Source organism: Ixodes scapularis, unplaced genomic scaffold, assembly GCF_016920785.2.
Source record: "Ixodes scapularis isolate PalLabHiFi unplaced genomic scaffold, ASM1692078v2 PGA_scaffold3__209_contigs__length_174095766, whole genome shotgun sequence".
In the NCBI taxonomy this organism is placed as follows: Eukaryota; Metazoa; Arthropoda; class Arachnida; order Ixodida; family Ixodidae; genus Ixodes; species Ixodes scapularis.
In genome coordinates this window covers 106,848,599-106,870,155 of record NW_024609868.1, presented here as the reverse complement: position 1 = coordinate 106,870,155, position 21,557 = coordinate 106,848,599, and the positions used below count along the sequence as shown (strand labels likewise).

At 47.5% G+C, this 21,557-nt stretch overlaps 1 protein-coding gene across 1 annotated transcript in view; it reads left to right on the top strand.

Annotated features, from left to right (window-relative positions):
• The window catches only part of LOC115325538 (indolethylamine N-methyltransferase-like), a 39,636-nt gene extending 28,680 nt beyond the window's left edge, over positions 1-10,956 (top strand). Inside the window, exons 3-4 of the mRNA XM_040211615.1 lie at positions 9,203-9,410; positions 10,524-10,956. Of these exons, the coding sequence (XP_040067549.1) occupies positions 9,203-9,410; positions 10,524-10,956 (641 nt within the window). The remainder of the gene's footprint in view (positions 1-9,202; positions 9,411-10,523) is intronic.
• Positions 10,957-21,557: the final 10,601 nt, after the last annotated feature.

Below are 21,557 nucleotides of genomic sequence, written 5' to 3'. Positions count from 1 at the left end.
AGAGATCGCCTCATAAAACAAAGTTTCCTATATGCTGAATTACATACATTTTTAACGTGGGTATTCCAGCCGAGATCACCCGAGATAGTAATACCAAGATACTTAATAGTGTTAGAACTTTGCAAGACTACACCATCTATTTCATACAAAAACATCAACGGAGACTTCTTTTTGGTTATGCTTAAGACAGTAGTTTTATCAAAATTAATTCGCATATCCCATTTTTCACACCAGTGAAATATAATCGTCAAGGAGTCATTAAATAATTCTTGATCATCTACAGTTACTACGGGGATGTAAACCAAGCAATCATCAGCAAACAAACGCACTTCTACAGCTGGGTCGATATCTTGAGCGATATCGTTAACATAAACTAAAAACAAAACTGGCCCCAAAACAGATCCTTGGGGTACGCCAGACGTGACCGGTAAAACTGATGACGCATGACCGTCAATTTCAACGTACTGTGTCCTATCAGATAAGTATGATTTAATCCAGAGAACCAATTTCTTATCAACACCAAGAAGCAATAACTTCTCAAGTAACTTTGTATGCGTGACTCTGTCAAATGCTTTAGATAAGTCGATAGATACAACATCTACTTGGCCACGAACATTTAGCACTTTTCCAAACTGATGAGCTGATTCAAACAACTGGGTGATAGTCGATAGCTTCCTGCGAAAACCGTGTTGTTTATTATAAAAAAGGTTTCTGTCTTCTAGAAAATCAACGAGATGTTTAGAAATGATGTGTTCGAGCATTTTGCAGGTTGTTGATGTCAACGATATTGGCCGGTAGTTCTTAACTTCAAGATGGTTACCCGATTTGTGAATGAGTACAACTGTGGCAATTAGCCAATCCTTTGGTAAGCAACATGTATTTAGCGACTGTTGAAAGATAATGGTAAAAAAACGTGAAACCGGTTCGCAGTAACGCCTCAGGAATTCATTTGGGATTTTATCTGGTCCCGGTGATTTTTTTATGTCAATATTTAGTAGTAAGGCCCTCACTCCCCCGTAAGTAATTTGAATAGGCTGTGTTTGCAGACTGGGTTCGTTGTCAGTCAGGTCATTTACAGATGTGCCCGCTGAAAAAACCGAGTGAAAGTAGCTATTGAATTCATTTGCTACGGTAAGCGGATTACCGCATATAGCACCGTCCACATAAACTTCTTTTATAACTTTCTGCTTAGGGGACAGATGTTGCCAAAACTTATGAGGCGACGTTTTTAAAATCGTACTCATCGTATTTGCAAAGAAGCTAGTTTTGGAATCTTTGAGTTTCTTTTTCACATCACGGCTTAAAGAACTAATTGCTAATAAGTTCCGGTGCTTACACAGTCTCTTACGTTTTAATCTGCGTTTTAAGTGGATGATCTCACGTGTGACCCAAGGCTTTGTCTTATTAATCTTTTTTATTCTCTGAGAAACATACAATGTTAGACAGTAGTTTACTGCTCCCTTAAAGTGATTCCAGAGGCTTTCAACGTTAGCGTCCTGGCGAAAAGAATCGAGAGAATAATCCAAATAATTGAAGACAGTTGTGTCTTCAGCTTTTTCAAAGTTGCAAACGAGTGCCGTATTCTTTTTCTGTTGTTGAGGGGGGCTATTTTGTGTTACCGTCACACGCACCAGCTTATAATCTGAAATCCCGTCTACAACAGACACCTCGTACTCACGAAAGCGCGTCGAAAGAAAGCAGAGATCTAAAATGGAATTTCGTGGCCCACACGTTCTTGTGGGTTCCCGGACTATTTGATCGAGGCCGAGTTTTAACAATATTTCTAACATGTAAGCATCTTGTTTCCCACCTGACTCTTCGACAATTTTGTCGTTCCAATTAATGAGGGGGAAATTAAAATCTCCGAGAACTATTAATTTAGTGCGTTCATTAGCATGGAGTGTCAAAAAATCCTCAATCTTTTCAATAAAACTGATGCCCGAGGATGGCGGTCTATATACTCCGCCGACCAGAATGTTACAATGTTTTAAGAATATCTTGCACCATACACTCTCATGGTCTGGGATATGCGTTACAGCCTAATACCTCAAGGACCGCTTTATAAGCAAGGCAACACCCCCATTTCTAGTGTCTCTGTCGCACTGCAAAATATCGTAACCGGGAGGGAAGACTTGGAAATCTGATACGTCGTGACGCAACCATGTTTCCGTTATCACGACAAGATGCGGGTCATGATCGAGTAAAACAGCTTCCAGTTGGTCAGTTTTATTCATAACACTTTGCGCATTTAGCGTAACTATTGTCAATCTTGAAATCTTCTGATGTCATTCTTTTTCCGATGCAGACGTGGAACTGACCGTGTGGGGTGTGTTTAACCTTTACCCTCCGTTCTTTTTCAGAATCCCAAACGTATGCCACGTCATCAACGTAAAGTCTGTCCTGAGCAAGTTTAACCCTTACTCCTCCCCGTTTTTCGTCGTGTGCTGACTCCCATAGTTTCTTCCTCGTCTGCAACGTTTCTTTTGAAAAGTCATCGGAGATTGACACTGCAGTTCTTTTAGTTTCTTAGTTTTAGAGCGCAGCTCTTAGGGGCCCGTTCCCGGCTTGAGCGGCGTCGGCGTAACCAAGGTCACCCCAAGGTCATGCGACCCCCCAAGGTCATCCCAAGGTCACGTGACCCCCAGAGGTCACGTGACCCCTCCCCCAGGGTCACGTGACCCCCAAGGTCACGTGAAACCCAAAGTCACGTGACCCCCCCAAGTCACGTGACCCCCGAGGTCACGTGACACCCCCGAGGTCACGTGACCACCCCCATGGTCACGTGACCCCCCGCCGAGGTCACGTGACCTCCCCGATGACGTCATCGTCACTGAAGACGTCACCGGCATCCGCATCGTCATCATCACTGATGACGTCATCAGTGACGTCACTGATGACCTCACCGGCATCCGCATCGTCATCGTCATCATCGCTGATGACGTCATCAGTGACGTCAATGATGACGTCACCGGCATCCGCATCGTCATCGTCATCATCACTGATGACGTTATCAGTGACGTCAATGATGACGTCACCGGCATCCCCATCGTCATCCTCTCGGATGACGTCATCAGTGACGTCACTGATGACGTCAGCGACATCCGCATCGTCATCGTCATCATCGCTGATGACGTCATCGAAGTCCGCATCGTCATCGTCACTGATGACGTCATCAGTGACGTCACTGATGACATCATCGGCATCGTCACGTGACCCCCAAGGTCACGTGACCCCCCGCCAGGCCACTTCACCCCCCCCCCCCCCAGTACCCTTCCCTCATCCTCCTCAAGAGCTGCGCTCTAATTCGGTGTTACAGGGAGTTGTAAACGGCTTTCATTTTTTTAAACACAGACACTTTTTTATTATAGTTGAATACCCTTAGAACCACAGGTTTATTTTTGCCTTGGGTGATCCGCCCGATTCTGTGAATTCTTTCGACTGATGTTAAGGACAGACCCAGTTGCTTGTTAAAGACGTCATCGAGCACCTTTTGTTCCAGACTCCTCCTTGTTTCTCCAGATTCCTTGTGAATGCTGAAAACTATAAGGTTGTTCCGGCGGGATCTATCTTCAAATTCAACAAGCCTTCGTGTTGGTGTACAATCGTGTTCTTCAACAACTGTACTTCGCTTTCCAGTTCACGAATTTTGTTTCCATTTTCGGTAACTGTGTTTAGAACCCCGCTCAGCCTATCTTCAATGCTCTTGAGTGTCTTGTTTACATTAAGATTGTCAGTTTTAAGCTCTTTAATGTCATTGGCTATTTCAGTCTGTTTTTTCAATATATCCTGTAGCATTCCCATAGTCTCCTTATCGGGGCCCGGGTTTAATTCGATATCACCAGAAAGTCCCAAAAGCAGCCTACTAACAGCGAAGCATTCACATACGCATTGCAAAAGCACTCGTGGGCACGGCAGGACAATCAATCCTACACAATTGCTACGATAGCCCTTATCGTTACTGACCTGGACAAGAATGGCAGTTGGCATGTCAGGTGATGCTCTCACGGCAGAAGCGCCGTGCCCACTAAAGTCCGTTGGAGACAGCATCCAGCTTTTATGCAGCACCGAAGACGCTCTTTGTCGGTGATTGGTCCAAGTCGTTGCTGAATCTTCCAGCACGTGGCCAAGAACGCCGATGCGGAACGGCAGGGTGACGTTGCTTGTTGACAGAAGTAATTCTGTCTGCAATGGTTCCGGACTCATCGGCCGCGCGATGCTAAACAGAAGCATTAGTACCTGGACAAGAATGGCAGTTGGCATGTCAGCTGATGCTCTCACGGCAGAAGCGCCGTGCCCACTTGAAACGTTTGGCGTTGGTATAAGTTGCGTCTTGCACGGGGCTAAGTGATTTGGACAGGACCGAGTTAAGTTTGTCATTGTCCCCACACGTGAAGCAACGACGTTTACTTGAACGTACCAAAGAAGATCGTTGAGCCAGACCCGGAAGCTGAATTCCAGATGTCAACACCATGCCCATTGCTTTGTTGGCTGCTTGAGCTTCAAGTGCGCGAGTCAGTGCTGCACGAGTTGTGATTGTATGGGGGAGTCACACAAAAAACTGGATGTCGGTGTCTTTGATTGCGTTGATGAAAGCAGGGGTTGCTATCTGCTCCACGTCGACTTCTGTACATCCGATGAGCGCTCTTCTCGCCATTCGCTGGATTGCGTCAGCTAGCTCCTGGAGTGTGTCCGTGCCTTGGCGGTTGTGCTTCAAAGCAGTCAGGTGAAATTGCTGGAGATGTTCATCCCCAAAGCGGGACTTCAGGGCTTCTCTAAGTAGCTGGTATGAGGAACGACTTGTTGCAGACATGTTCTTCAAAGATTTAGCAGCGTTCCCCCTTTACTGGTCCACCACTGCACGAGCACTGGACGTTGCGTCGAACCTGTAAGCGTCTGCGAAGGTTTCAAATTGAATGATGAAGGCTTGCCAAGATGACTGCCCATCAAATGACGGCAGCTTGAGTGGCAATTCGTGGTACACAGCCAGTCAAATCCGAGATTCCATGGACGAAAGGCCTTGATTGAGGCGTTGCCCTGCATTAGCCAGCTGACGTTCGACCGCAGTTTCCAAAAGAGACAGATCGGTCGCGAGGCAATCGTTGAGGGTTCCAAGCGGGTTCACGATGTCCGTATCACTCTTTTCAGCGAGCAGATTAGCTAACCACTCCATATTTTGCAGCACTACACAATTTGAAATTATGCCACTTGCCTCAGATCGGGTTGCCATTTCGTAATCCCACCGGTGCCACCAAATGTTGCGGGCTCTCAGCTCATGGGCTAAACGGGCGACCCAGAATTCAGTCCCCCAGTTCTCCACACGACCTCTTCTTTTTCACCTTTTTTTTCCTTTTTCTTGTCCATTGCAATATATATATATATATATATATATATATATATATATATATATATATCTGTGTGTGTGTAACGGACAGTTCATTTGATCACACAAATGTGCCCTGATATACTGTGCTGTAAAAAATCCTTGAAAAGTGTGCTTACCCGCACTTCGACCTTGTTACACTTCACGTCGTCGTCGTGCATTATTCGGCTTCACAGTTTTCTCACTTCAAATATTGCAGAAGCGAGCCCTACGGAAGGCCCAACTCGAGCGTCGATGAGAGCTCTGGAAGCTTCGCTTCCGAGTCTTATAAAAAGTTAGCCGTGAGAATAGAAGTTTCGTCGATCGTCGCCAGCTTCCTTCAATACAGTCGCGTACTCCCTGAAAAAGGGCTACTGAACCCGCAAAGTCATTCTTTCGTCTGCTAGCACCGGTTGTGAAAATGTATTAGAGATTTTTGTTATGGCTTCATGGTGCTGAGACGATAGAAAAAGTCATGATTAGATATTGAGAAGACACAATGGTTCCAAAAATATTTACTTTATTATCCGACAATTTCCAGCCTCACGCCGAGCACCCATGCATTTGTCCATGAATGTAGGAAGCTTCTGGAGGCGACATGACGTTGTCTAGGGACACGCCTCCAATTATCACCAGAACTAAAGGACGCTATTGGACAAAAAGGAGAGCTGATTTGGTGCCAAGAGCTGCTCTGGTCACCCTTTGGTCACCTTCGGGAGGGTGACCAAAGCAGCTATTGGCACCAAGTGAGCTGTCCTGTTTGTCCAATAGCGTCGTTTGGTTTTGGTCATCGTTGGGGTTGTGTCCCTCTACAGCGTCATGTCGCCTCCAGAAGCCTTCATGCAACGCAATCAAAGACACCGACATCCAGTTTTTGTGTGACTCCCCCATGCAAAGACACCGACATCCAGTTTTTTGTGTGACTCCCATGGGGGAGTCACACAAAAAACTGGATGTCGGTGTCTTTGCATGGGGGAGTCACACAAAAAACTGGATGTCGGTGTCTTTGATTGCGTTGATGAAAGCAGGGGTTGCTATCTGCTCCACGTCGACTTCTGTACATCCGATGAGCGCTCTTCTCGCCATTCGCTGGATTGCGTCAGCTAGCTCCTGGAGTGTGTCCGTGCCTTGGCGGTTGTGCTTCAAAGCAGTCAGGTGAAATTGCTGGAGATGTTCATCCCCAAAGCGGGACTTTAGGGCTTCTCTAAGTAGCTGGTATGAGGAACGACTTGTTGCAGACATGTTCTTCAAAGATTTAGCAGCGTTCCCCCTTTACTGGTCCACCACTGCACGAGCACTGGACGTTGCGTCGAACCTGTAAGCGTCTGCGAAGGTTTCAAATTGAATGATGAAGGCTTGCCAAGATGACTGCCCATCAAATGACGGCAGCTTGAGTGGCAATCCGTGGTACACAGCCAGTCAAATCCGAGATTCCATGGACGAAAGGCCTTGATTGAGGCGTTGCCCTGCATTAGCCAGCTGACGTTCGACCGCAGTTTCCAAAAGAGACAGATCGGTCGCGAGGCAATCGTTGAGGGTTCCAAGCGGGTTCACGATGTCCGTATCACTCTTTTCAGCGAGCAGATTAGCTAACCACTCCATATTTTGCAGCACTACACAATTTGAAATTATGCCACTTGCCTCAGATCGGGTTGCCATTTCGTAATCCCACCGGTGCCACCAAATGTTGCGGGCTCTCAGCTCATGGGCTAAACGGGCGACCCAGAATTCAGTCCCCCAGTTCTCCACACGACCTCTTCTTTTTCACCTTTTTTTTCCTTTTTCTTGTCCATTGCAATATATATATATATATATATATATATATATATCTGTGTGTGTGTAACGGACAGTTCATTTGATCACACAAATGTGCCCTGATATACTGTGCTGTAAAAAATCCTTGAAAAGTGTGCTTACCCGCACTTCGACCTTGTTATACTTCACGTCGTCGTCGTGCATTATTCGGCTTCACAGTTTTCTCACTTCAAATATTGCAGAAGCGAGCTCTACGGAAGGCCCAACTCGAGCGTCGATGAGAGCTCTGGAAGCTTCGCTTCCGAGTCTTATAAAAAGTTAGCCGTGAGAATAGAAGTTTCGTCGATCGTCGCCAGCTTCCTTCAATACAGTCGCGTACTCCCTGAAAAAGGTCTACTGAACCCGCAAAGTCATTCTTTCGTCTGCTAGCACCGGTTGTGAAAATGTATTAGAGATTTTTGTTATGGCTTCGTGGTGCTGAGACGATAGAAAAAGTCATGATTAGATATTGAGAAGACACAATGGTTCCAAAAATATTTACTTTATTATCCGACAATTTCCAGCCTCACGCCGAGCACCCATGCATTTGTCCATGAATGTAGGAAGCTTCTGGAGGCGACATGACGTTGTCTAGGGACACGCCTCCAATTATCACCAGAACTAAAGGACGCTATTGGGCAAAAAGGAGAGCTGATTTGGTGCCAAGAGCTGCTCTGGTCACCCTTTGGTCACCTTCGGGAGGGTGACCAAAGCAGCTATTGGCACCAAGTGAGCTGTCCTGTTTGTCCAATAGCGTCGTTTGGTTTTGGTCATCGTTGGGGTTGTGTCCCTCTACAGCGTCATGTCGCCTCCAGAAGCCTTCATGCATTTGTCCATAAAGACGGCCCTAGCAACGGTTTGTTTGTAGCGGAGGGCCCTGTTGTGACGTCATCACTTCTGGTGTCAATGGGCGAATTCCTCGGATGGGGAATGGGCGGGGGGTGAAGTGTTTAGTTTTTATTTGCCCAATCCTCCAAAGGTCATCCTGGCGATATGCGATACTAGAATATTGTAACAGTAACGAAAAATCTGAGGGGGAAGGAAATTGATATCGAAGGGCGAGGGGTTGTATAATACTTTCGGCTTCTGAACTAGGTGGCACGAGCCGAAGTCCGTTATAAAGGGTACAGCTATTAGCATTTATACATTCCTCCTTCCACCAGGGACGGGACGCGCGCTGTAAATCACCTGGTTTGGGACTGTCACTTGAAAGCAGACGACGTTTCTGAGCCCAAAGCGATGCGCTCTTTTTCTGCACATATTGCCAGTGGGGAATTTTTTTTATACTACCAATAAAACATACGAACATGAAGATAAAACAAGAAAAACGAAATATTTGTGCTATCCCGTTTTTTCGGTAATTATGCATTTTCGGCAACATGTCGTCGCCTATTTTGAACTTCGTGGTCGTCACTGCTCCTCTTTTTTTGTCTGCAACGTTCATCCGAGATTTTTTGGGGTGTAAATCATCTTCATGGTGCGCTTAGCTCTCAACCGGCGAGTGAAGGTTGCTTTCTGGTACGAAGAGTGCCAGAGGACGAAAGAGGTCTGCCGACATTTTCGGGCGGAATTGCGGCGACGACCTCCAGGCACCCTTATAATTCTACACTAGGTGAAGCACCTCAACAAGGACGGGAACCCCCAGAACATGGTACCGACGACAGTGGTGTCATCATCGAAGCTGCTGCGGAAAATTCCGTACTCAATGCATTTCCCACCGACCCCCACCCGTCGACGCGAAGAGCACTGCCGCCATCTGTTGGCTGTTGCGCGTCATACGCCTTTTGTTAGCAGAAGGACGCGGAAGGCATTTCAAGTTCTTGAGTTCTAGCTTTTTACTCAGGTACGTTTCTTCAGTTAAAATGTGATATCCTTGAATCACTTTCTGCTGCGACCAGTGTGCAAAATCTTAGCTGAATACGTTCCGAAACCAATCTATGTTGTCCCTTCTAGCAGCCATCAATCCCTTTGATTCGCCCAGTATATTGTTGCGTATTTCAATTGGCCATGCACATTAACTAATACTTCAACACTGTGTGCCTTTAACAGATCTTGAGCAGGGAAAGACACTTTTAGATGTTGGTTCTGGTCCCACTGTCAACTTTGTGCTCTCTGCCTCGAGCCGATACAAGGATATCGTACTGAGCGATCTGGTGCAGGCCAACAGGATCGAGCTCGAGAAATGGCTAAGTGGAAGAGAAAGCGCGGTCAACTGTGAGTTCTACGCCAAGATAGTCGCTGCCTTGGAAGGATGTAGGTATGTAATCGCACGCATCAACGCACTGAATTGTTGAACCAAAACTATAAACCACACGTATATTGCTCCTTGACTCCGATGGGAAATTTTCAATGCGCCGCAGCGCTAAAGCATTCGGCTTCGTGTTTAAAAATGCGTACGATATAATGGGCCTAATCTGCGTCCCCATGGTTGTTTACACAAGCCGTTTTGAAAAACTAAGACCCAGAACAACCTCGCGAAAAAGCAACCTCAAGCCTGGGCCCCAGTGTATTTAAATTTAAAAAAAAAACAAAAAAAACATTGTACTAATAACAGTAGGACTTTAGCCAATATGAAATTGCCAAGACCCCACTACGCCTAAAACGCTGATAATCTGAAACAAAATAATTATAAAAGCTAAAAAAAAGCACATTACCAAAACCTCACGTTCGACGTGTGCTCGTTTAGATTTTTTTTCACAGAATGTGTTACAGGGTTGGGTTTCATGAGAAAAGAGCCGCATTCGCACTGCCCCTACATCACAGAAAAGACGCGCCGCAGACATGATAAATTATATCTGCGGACAAGCCTCGAGCATCTTCGAGGCGTCTTTGTTTTATACATGCTTCCAAGATGTCTGCAGAGAGTTTCTGTATGACCAGTGTGACCGTCATACAAGAAAAAAACACGACTCATTCAATGTGTGCAGACTGTCTCTAGGAGGATGCATAAGGAGTGTGACCGTGGCTTTATCCTCGACCGTTACACTCGACCAACACACAGGTCAAGATTATATGGGAGATACGTACCATGGTAGCTTGAAGTGTCTTGAAATCATGACCTCACACGACTTTCCGATGCCGCTGTGTCACGTGACGGCATGGCGTCACGCGACTATGTGACGTCAAGAGGTCATGCGACTATGACATCGTGAGGGCACGTGACGTAACATGTGTGACGTCACAAAGGCAGCATGCCCCCAGCTCATTCACAACATATTTTGTGCGTCTGTGAGTTCCTCAGATATGACCGACACACTCTTAAGTCATGGAGCCTCGCTTTCATTAAGAAATGCCTGTTGTTCACATGATCGTTGCTGCTCTTCTTTAACCTCGGGGCTCCTCTCCTCGGCTCCTTCGCTGTCTTTTCCAGCGACGTCGAGAGCCGAGTGTGCGAACTCGCAGAGCGCACCCGAGCCGTCGTCCGCAAGGTGATTCCCTGCGACGTCCTGAAGCCAGGAGTGCTTCCGGAGGAGCACCGCGAGTCCTTCGACGCCGTGCTGAGCTGCAATTGCCTGGAGACGGCGGCGCAAGACCACGCGTCCTATCGTCGGCTGGTGTGCAACGTGGCGGGTCTAGTGAAGCCTGGCGGTCTGCTTATCTGGGCCGGAGTGGGAGGCTTGGCGATGTACCCCGTGGCAGACGAGGAGTTCCCTATGGCAGACGTGACCGAACAGGTCCTCAAGGAGGCACTTACGGATGCCGCCTTAAGAGTGGAAGTATATCGCACTAAAATGTACGACGGCGACGACGAGGAGGCGCGCCGCAAGAGATTCGGGTTTGTGATTGCTGCTCGTAAAACGTAAAGTTGAGGTGCCTGTGTGATTGCAGTTAAATACACATATTTGTAGACTGGATTCCAGATAAATAGTACCTCTTCATGTTCTGAAAAATTTATCGCCCGATGTTCCTGTTTCGCTTGCAGCGATTTCAGATTGAAGTTGCGTATTCAAGAGTCGTCGGTCTAAACTATAAAAAAAAAAGCAATGTCACATTTGTATAAGCCGTTAAACCAGTTCTATGACGCCAAAGAGCGCCAGTTACGTCAATCTCTCCGCCATTTGTCGGCTCCCCAAGCCAAGCCCGCCGACCCCCGCGCCGCAGGTGGCGTCAGCAGGGCAACGCCACTCACACTTTTTGGCCGAGCCATATGGCAAAATTTAATGTCAATTACGTCGAAGGCCATTCTGATTATAAATAACAATAATGTTGGTCACTGCCACGCGCAATGTTTTTTTGCCTGTAAATATTACGATGGTGATCGTCTACTGCGATTTTTAATAAAAATGTCACGCAACGACTAGATCACAAAAAGGTCGAGCGTGACAAAGACGCAATGACACGTTGCGCACTTTCACGTGACACATCACATCACACTTTGGAGTGTGACGTGACTTGACGTTAACTGACAGTACAAAATAACGTCAAGCCACTTAAAACCTGTCGAAATATTTAGTACACCTCATCACTCTCGTAATCGGAACAAACGATTTGCCAGTACGTAATTTTCGGAAGTTTGTGGGCCACGTTCTGATATTTCACCGCCCATCTAGTTGTGAGAGTAGCGGAAACGCGCTTACAAAAGGATGACACCGTCCCTTCAGGCATATTGTTAGCAGTGGAGGACATTGTAACACTAGTACGGTTTTGTCTTAGCCAGTCTTATTTTACGTTCCGTGGACTAATCTATGATCAGACTGAAGGTTGTTAAACGGGTAGTCCAGTGTCTAAAATTATGGCAAATCTTGTCATGGCGCATGTGGAGGGCACATGCTCTGCAGCCGAGCGCGCGCCCAGTGAAGTTTCATAGCGGTTACATGAATGACTTTCGTATTTTTAAACAAAGAACATGTTAACAATTTTATATGACTTTAAACAGCGTTGAACCATCAATTAATTCACACGTGAAGTAGAACATAGAGTTTCCAACTTCTCGACAGTGGTCACGTAGTGTAAGGACACTGTTTGCAAAACGAGCTTCGAGGAGGTGACGAAAGGATTGATTGTCTGTGTCTGCAATTTTCCTCTTGCTATCCTCCTTCCCACGCGAAAATGTAGCGCATGAGCACCTGCCACGATTACCGCAGGAGTTGTCCGCCATTAAATTGCAACGGCTGCCATTGTTTCAGACGGACCCTCTATTCAATCGGGGTGGCGCCCCCACCCCGACGCAAAGGCGGTGGTGCACAACTTCTCCGACGGCGGCCCGCATTGTGTTCGTCCGCCAGGCATAGAGTGTACACGAAGCGTTGCCAAGACCAGTGATTCCTTACACCCCCCCCCCCCCATCCCTTGTTTTTCTGAAGGCACCCTTAATTCGCAACGACTCGTCTATTCTCAATGCCCCTCCCCTAACCCCCCCCCCCCCCCCCTGAAAAATTAGACACCGCCCCTAAGGGGAAACCCCTGACCGAAACACATTCCCTTCATTGCCCACCTTGCGGTTTCTGTTTTGCATAATATAAATTCATCTATATATGATTGCTAGTGCATGTATTTATTTTCTGCTTTTTTTAGGTGAGTGTTATATTTTCGGGGGGGGGGGGGGGGGGGGGGAATATGGGTATCAGAACGCTTGCAACTCAAAATTGTGTTATAACTTACTTATCAGATGCTGACTAATCCTATGATATAACAAATAGAAATAGATTCTTTTATTTTTTTTTGCGGTAAAGACACACTAGTCAAGTAAAAACAAAATCATGTCCTTATACATGATGAGTGTTCCGTGTGACAAGTGTTCCGACACTGCGAGAGACTCTCGTACACGGTGCACTGTGACAAGCTGGCCTACCGGTCGATCTCACCTATGGCCAGTCGGCCCGTGATGATTGTGCTTGTGACGAGTGTTCCTGAACCCATTGGGGTAACGGGTCGTAAACGTTGCACCTATCTCAAAGATGAAGAACACAAGTAGGACTTCCCTTACAAAAATGAACAATGAGTTTCAATTGAGCTTCTAATGTGTTTTTATAGAGTCAAATGAAACTCATAAGAAACTCATCGTTAAATGAGTTTTATCATTACCCACTCCATATCTATTCTTTTGAATTTGCTCATTACAAATTAAAGTGAGGTTTATCGTTACCCAACCAATATCAATTCTTTTGAGTTTACTCGTTACAAATTCAAGTGAGGTTTATCGTTACCCAATCAATAGCGATTCTTTTGTATTTACTCATTACACATTCAAATGAGTGTTATCAGAAAAAAAATAAATAAATCTACTCCCTACTGCATTGCACCCGAAGCAAATAGCGCGTCGGGTCTAGTTCTGATATACAGATTTGTTTCCTGTGCTTAAAATAATAACTGTATTCACCCTCTTTTACTTTTAAAGGCTTATTCAAACGATGTTTGTCTTCAACGCGCCACAGTTTAGCGAAACCAAGATTTCGCGAAATCGGCCTGTTCACACGTGGAGTTTGACGCGCGAAACCTGTGACGTATTGACTCAAGAATTTCGCCTAACCTTGTCTGCACCGGGAATATTAAGCGTCTCGCATCAAAATGATATGAAGTACGCACAGTGTGAAGAGACAGCCTGTTTTATTAATGCCACTCAATGAATTTCGTCAGATTCGGCTCAACGGGTTTACTAGTCCTGCCAAACCCGGGAAAAACCGCGAGATGATCTCGAAGCATTTTGGACATTTTTGCACTGCTAATAAACAACGTTATCCCCAGTCATCATGCTTATATACGGTGCTTGCACCCGCCGCGACTGTTGACGAATCTGCACCGCGCCCCCAATCCGTACTGTAGGCGCCGTTCACACACCTGCAACCGAATAGGACCCAGACTCGTCGCCCGTACGCACCGCTTCGCCGCTTGTAGCATAGGAGCATGTCGCTCGCCATGTTTGTTTGTTTTCTTTCAGCTTCGACTCGGATACGGAATCGGCCAAAAATCAGACTCCTCCAAAAGCTCGCTCCTCCTCGAAGGTCAGACGTCATAGCGAAGTCGAGCGGCCAATGGCAGCGTCCGCGTTTCTCCTGTTTCTCCTTCGGGAGATTGACGGGCGTCGGTGAGGTTTCGGCGAAAAATTGCTCCAGAAGCGAGAAACACGCGCCACTTTTTTCGGAGGCGCGCAACTGTTTCGGTTGCGTTCAGACGGGGAATCTGTTTCCCGAAACCTAGTTTCGCGACACAAGATTCGCCAACAAGATGCATCATGTGAACAGACCTACTTACGGCGCCCCTCTATCGCGATTTGGTCAGTTTCGGTTTCAGTATTGTAACTTTTACTAGTTTCGGTTTCATATTTTAAGGATCGCGTCTTCGACGCCTCATCGGTAGCAACACCAGTTCTTTGTTTTTTTTCTTTTTGCGGCATGGTTTCGCCAGTTTTGCGACCGTTGGGTGTGTAGCGGGATGGAAATGCCTTTAGACATGGAAATGTGCTAATTTAATCCAGTTTATCTATCTGTGAAGTTTTCTTTTGTGATGATTATGTTCAAGAAGAGCGCGGAGGACCGACGACGCGACAGAACGAGCAACTCAACGCAGTTGGTAAGCATACTTCTTTGTTTGCATTGTACGCCTTGAACGAGAAGTGAACATTATGGAGTTTTAGAATAATCTCGTGGCTGCTGTGCATGCGCAGACCCAAAACAAGCTTCTGACTCGAGCTTTAGGGCCCGTTATTTCTCGATAATAGCGTGGGTACCGCAAAAGGCGGCGTACCGCAAAAGGCGGCGCCCACGACATCTCTGTTGATCGCGTCTTCGACGCTGTCGCCCGCTCGGGAACTGCGTGAGTCGCACTCGGCGACCGCGGTCGGTATGGTCGAAGCGTATTGAAAACGCCACGGATCGCTGGATTCACTGCTCAAAGCTATCGAGGCGCAAAGCTATCGATGCGCAAAGCTATCGAGGCGCGTGTACTTACGATCGCGGCAGACATGTAAGCATGCCTGGGTAGTGGATCGTCTGGGCTTCGTTAGTACAACAGAGCAGCTTGGCAGCGACAAAAGCGAAACATGCGGCATTGAGTGTAAAACAACTATAAAAATGTTACTCTGGACAAAAAGCTTGTTTAATTTGCAAGATAAAACGTTCTAACTTTCAGATAAAAGCTGTCGCGACATCTTGGTGGCGTTTTAAGCGCGAGATGCTTGCGTTTTGGGGGGTCCCCTGCAGAGAAACTCTATTCTAAAACTCTTCGCCGCAATCCTCGCTATTTTGCCGTCCGTAACGCGCGGTAAAGTAGCGCCCGATATTCTAAAACTCCCTATTTTCTCGTTAAGCTAGAATGTTTTTTTTTTCTTCTTTTCTTAACTAGTTGGGTTTGCTTTATTTGTCCTAATGTTTGGATCTATGTGTAGCGTAATGAAAAGTTGCCACTCATTCTGTGTATTGTCCGAGAAAGTGTAGCTTATGTCAACAGAGCACGTATTGAATTCCTAATGCTACTTTCAGTCCGTTGCTTTAGGAAATGTCTTATTGGTCTAGCAGTGTATTGATGTCTTTCAACTATAAATTGATTACATTGATAATACTTCATTACATTTCCGAAGTTAGACTTCCTTGGAGTTCTGTTCATGCAGAGACAATATTCCTTTTCAGTCAAAATGGTTGAAGAGGATATCCATCTTTTGTTTTGAAATTATGGAAGTGGACTAAATTGTACTGTTAGGACAAACTTCGGCCCCCTGGCTTTCTAGAATTGAACTGGGTTTACATTTGTCGGTTAGAACTTTTGATAAAGCAGTTGTTTTTTTCGCCTCTTTTTTTTTTTTCTCTTTCATTTTGCAATTGTGATGTGATCAAGCCGAGGGCCGCAGTTATTCCCAAATGAAGCAGCAGCAGTGTGTTCCCAGCTTGCGTCACTTCGATTCATTTCAAGGCATGCCACGGAATGAATGCCCCTGTTCATACACCGTTGGAATTGGGACTGACTTCAAAATGCAGTTCCACACAGTGTTCAAGCGGCGTGGGACGTGTGTTGAATGACCTATGCGGTTGTCACAGGTTCGTGGTTGGTCAACCCAAAACGCTCCAAGTCCCACTTCCTTCTTCTTGTCTTCCTCTTCCCATTGGTTTGAAGCTCGGCCGGCATCATACTCTGTTTCATAATTAGCGTGCAACGCTGTCAAAGCTACTGGCGCGAGTGCGTGGCTTCATCTACGGTTTTGCTTGCGCGAGAAGGCGTGCAAATGATCAACGAGACCAAGCCCCACGCTCGCGCCAGTAGCTTTGACAGCATTGCACCCTAAGTTTGAAAAGTAGTATAGTTTCATCCGAGCTCATGCCTTTGACGCTCAGGTAAACATGTGCGAGGATTGCAATTGACCATCCCCCCAAACCACCCTTAAACAGACCAAAATGACAAAAAAAGACAAAATTTGTGACAGCGGTGTGTGAGAGAAACTGCAGACGTTTAATTACCCTGCCTGAAACTTTGCAAACATTTCAGTGTGGTTGCAGCTGTGTGGGCGAGGTGCATCCAATATGAAAACTGAACCCTGAAGCGACGCCTTCAGGATGCCGAAAATAATTATGGTAAGTTAGAAATTAACCCACTAGTATACTTCCTAAATATTTGGGCCGGGTGTTGATTAGAAAATTTTAACCCAGTTAATTTGTCACAAATTTTCAGGCATAATATCTTGAAAAGAATGGAACTGCAGATGTTCCAAACTGGCTGAGGTAAATCAGCCTTGCAGTGCACCAAGGTTTACACTGAACATACTTTTGTGTATTGTCCATGAGGTGTAGCTCTTGTATTGAAGTTTTATGTTGTAGTTTCTTCAATGTTTGAACTTTCAGCGTGCCAGCTGGGTAGTGTGTTTGTAATATAGTGCAACAATGCCGCGGTTGCATGACCGGCAGGCGTGACCGGCGCGTGAACTCTGAGGTGCGCGAGCTGCCCCCGCGCTCGTGTGGTTCGATCATCGGCAACCAGCCATGGTCACTGAAGAACGCCTGTCTCCATTAAAGATGTATGTTGCCGTCATGACTCGGCTTGCATAAGCCACAACAATTGGCGACGAAGCGGACGAAGACAACGGGCAAGCGTCCGTTGTCCGGACCTCAAGGATGGCTGTGGGCGGTATCAGCGAGTATCGCCTCAGCACCAACGCTTCCTGGGACGAGTACGTAGAACGACTCGAAATGTACTGCGTAGCCAACAGTCTGACAACGCCTGAGCAGAAGCGTGCCGTCCTGCTGAGTTGCTGCGGAGAAGAAACGTACTCCTTAATCGTAACCTTGGTGAAGCCGACGAGACCGACAGCAGCAGACTATACCACGATAGTGACAGCGGTCAAGGCTCTTCTGCACCCAAGGCCGTCGGAACTCTACGCAAGGTTCCTGTTCTACAAGCGCGACCAGCACGCCGGCGAGACAGTTGCAGACTACGTGACAGCGCTCCGAAAGGTGGCAGAAGGCTGCGGTTTCGGAGATAGACAACTGCCACTTGAAATCATGATGCGAGACAGGTTCGTCTGCGGCATCGCGCCCGAGAGAGTGCAGCAACGGCTTTTGGCTGAACGGAACTTGACGTTCGACGTAGCCTACGACTTGGCCGTCACTGCAGAGGCAACGTCACAGCAACAGCGAGACATCAGGAAGCAACGGCAACACAGCGGCAAAGTTGACTCTGATGGTGAAATTCAAGCGACAACTATGAAACCTCAGAAGCAACCAGACAGCGAAAACTGCCACCGTTGCACCGGTAAGCACAAACCTTTCATGTGCAAATTTAAAGACTCCGTCTGCTACAAATGCCAGAAGAAGGGGCATATAGCAAAGGCATGCCACAGTAAGGCAGCCACATCAAAGAAAGGAAAAGACACAAAAAAGGGAGACAGCGTTTACGAAGTAGACGAACTCTGTTCGATCTGCGAGGTGCACGAAACCGAAGAAAAGTTTCTAGTGCCAGTAAAGATAGAGTCAGAAGAAATAATCATGGAAGTTGACTCTGGAGCGTCTTGCTCTATCATGAGCGAAGAAACGTTTCGCCAGATAGACCAGAGACTGATTCCCATCGAGAGCACACCCACCAAGTTGTTAACCTGGTCAAAGCAGACATTGCCTACACTTGGCAAAGCAATGGTGAGCGTCATGTTTAAAGGACGCAAGGCTGTTTTGCCAATCATGGTTGTGGCACAGCACGGAAGAAGCTTGATGGGACGAAATTGGTTTCGACCACTAGGTATCGAGTTACACGGCATCCGACACCTCAGCACGTCCGACGAAGCGCTAACAGCGCGGTTTTCCGAGGTTTTTCGCACCGATTTGCCCGGATTCAAGGGAGCTCCGATCCACATCGAGCTCAACGACGTGCAACCCAAGTTTTTAAAAAGTCGGCCAGTGCCGTTCGCCCTTCGAGAGGATGTGAGCAAGGAGTTAGATCGCCTGGAGAAGCAAGGCATCCTGGAGCCGACCCAGTACTCCGACTGGGCCACACCGCTCGTCGTGGTGAGAAAGAAAAACGGAACTTTACGCCTGTGCGGAGATTATCGTAGCACAATCAACAAGGCAGTTAAGAGCAACGTCTATCCACTACCGACTGTCACCGTGTTGTTTGCCACTCTAGGGTCCAGTAAGATATTTACGAAACTAGACCTAACCCAGGCCTATCAGCAGCTCGTACTTGACGACGAGTCATCAGAAGTCCTCACCGTGAATACGTTGAAAGGGCTGTACAAAGTTCGCCGACTTCCTTTCGGTATATCAGTCGCACCAGGATTGTTCCAGCGTGTAGTAGACAGCTTACTGTCAGGTATACCTGGAGTCGTCGTATATCTTGACGATATCGTTGTCTCGGGCTCGACCGTGGCAGAGCATGATGAAAGACTAAGAGCAGTCATGCAGCGGTTGCAAGACTCGCGTTTGCGGGTGAACAAAGACAAATGCGAGTTCGGTAAAACAAGTATAGAGTATTTGGGTCACAGAGTTGATTCTGCTGGCATTCACCCAAGTGAAGAAAAAGTGACTGCAATCAAGAGTGCGCCGAGCCCAAAGAACAAAAAAGAACTACAAGCTTTTTTGGGACTTGTCAACTTTTACAGCAGATTTCTTGAAGGGAAAGTTGAAGTTGCTGAGCCATTGCACCGCCTTCTAGACCAAGGAAGAAAATGGGCGTGGACGCGGGAGCATGAGAAAGCGTACCGGAACCTAAAAGGGCTTCTCAGCTCCGACGCAGTGTTAGTACGCTACGACCCAGCCCGTCCACTGGTCTTGTCGTGTGACGCTTCACCGGTTGGTGTTGGTGCAGTTCTTTCTCACAAGGACGATGATGGTGTAGAAGTGCCGATAGCATATGCGTCACGAACATTGGGGCGAAGTGAGCGTAATTACGCGCAAATCGACAAAGAAGGGCTTGCTGTAGTTTATGGTGTTAAGCACTTTCACCAGTATCTCGCGGGAAGAGAATTCACGATCGTGACCGATCATCAACCGCTTCTTGGGATTTTGACACAGAGAAGCCAATGCCACAAATCCTGTCACCAAGGATGCTGCGGTGGAGCTTGCTGCTAGGAGCGTACGACTACAAGCTTGTGTTTCGATCAGGAATCGACAACACCAACGCAGACGGGTTAAGCCGCCTTCCAGCACCAAGCGATGTCGACGAGCCAGTGCCACCAGGTGACGTACTCCTCCTCGAGGCCGTCCAGTACCCTCCACTGCAGGCAGCAGACATCGGAAAGCTGACAAAGCAAGACCCTACGCTGGCAAAAGTCAAGCAATGGATACTCTCGGGTTGGCCACAAGAAACCCTGGGAGGATCTTTTGCACCTTTTGAGGTGAGACGCACAGAACTTTCCTTGCATCGAGATTATATTCTGTGGGGAAATAGAGTGGTCATTCCCGAGCAAGCCACAAGGAAGGTACTACAATTGCTTCATGCCAACCACCCAGGAATGACAGCAATGAAAACGTCGGCCAGGGCGTACATTTGGTGGCCTAAAATCGATCAAGCGATCGAAGACTTTGTGCGCCATTGCCAACAGTGCCAGGAAAACAGGCAGAGCGATCCAAAAGCACCTGTTCACTTTTGGATAAAGCCAGAACAGCCCTGGAGCCGCCTGCACGTAGATTTCGCTGGACCCGTTCGAGGTGAAAGTTTTCTCGTTGTGGTGGACGCCTTTTCTAACTGGGCCGAAGTCGAGATTATGCCGTCCACGAAATCAGCTGCAGTGATTACGGCGCTGAGGAAGCTATTCGCGACACATGGGTTGCCCGACGTAATTGTGCCGGACAACGGAACGGCGTTCAAAAGTGCAGAAATGAAAGAGTTCCTGAAACTTAATGCTGTTCGCTTCATCTACACAGCCCCGTACCATCCTGCGAGCAATGGCAGGGCAGAAAGAATGGTGAGGGAAGTCAAGTCTGCCTTAAAGAAGCTAACCCAAGGCGACACACAATGCAAGATTTCACGTTTTTTGTTTAAGCAGCACACGACACCACACTCGGACACCGGGAAGACTCCGGGAGAGGTGATGATGGGCCGGAGGCTGCGGTCGCCGTTGGACAGACTGCATCCTGACCTCCAGAGAGATCCAGGAGCGGATCAACCAAAGGTCAAGCGGTTCTACGTAGGCGACACCGTCTACGCCCGAAATTTTGTGACGGGACCACGATGGAAAGCAGCAAAGGTTGTTGCAGTCACAGGACCAGTCTCCTACAAGGTACAGCTGGCCAATAGAGAAGTTCATCGCCGTCATCGTGATCACCTCAGGAAGGCGTGGCTTGACTGGGATGAGAACCTTGAAGCTGACATTGACTACGACGTCAAGCTGCCACTAACGGCTGCGCCTGGACATGGAACGCCACAAGCATCTCCTGCCAGGCGAAACCCAGAAAGACCTGTTCCTCAGGTTGTGCCATCGCCAGCGGCTCAGCCGGAGCAGCCGCTCAGAAGATCAGCACGAGAGCGACGTCCAGTCATCCGCTACGGAACTGATCCTGCCTAAGGGGGAAGGAATGTAATATAGTGCAACAATGCCGCGGTTGCATGACCGGCAGGCGTGACCGGCGCGTGAACTCTGAGGTGCGCGAGCTGCCCCCGCGCTCGTGTTGGTTCGATCATCGCCAACCAGCCATGGTCACTGAAGAACGCCTGTCTCCATTAAAGATGTATGTTGCCGTCATGACTCGGCTTGCATAAGCTACAACAGTGTTAATGTTTTTTTATAGCGCAGCAATATCTTAATCCTGGTGGCAGAAAGTTTCAGCTAACAGTTGACATGGTTGGACAACGGTGTGCATGCTTGCTTTCTCTGAAGCGGCCAATGAAGCGAAATAACAGCATGTGCGGATTGTCCATGCATTTAATTTTTTGTTTGCTCGTTTCAGACTACATGTGCTCCCAGTACAAGGGGGGGGGGGGGGGGTGGCCCTCCAGGCGCTGACGACCAGCATGTCGTCTCTGCTGTGCTGTCGAGGGAAATTTAAAGGGT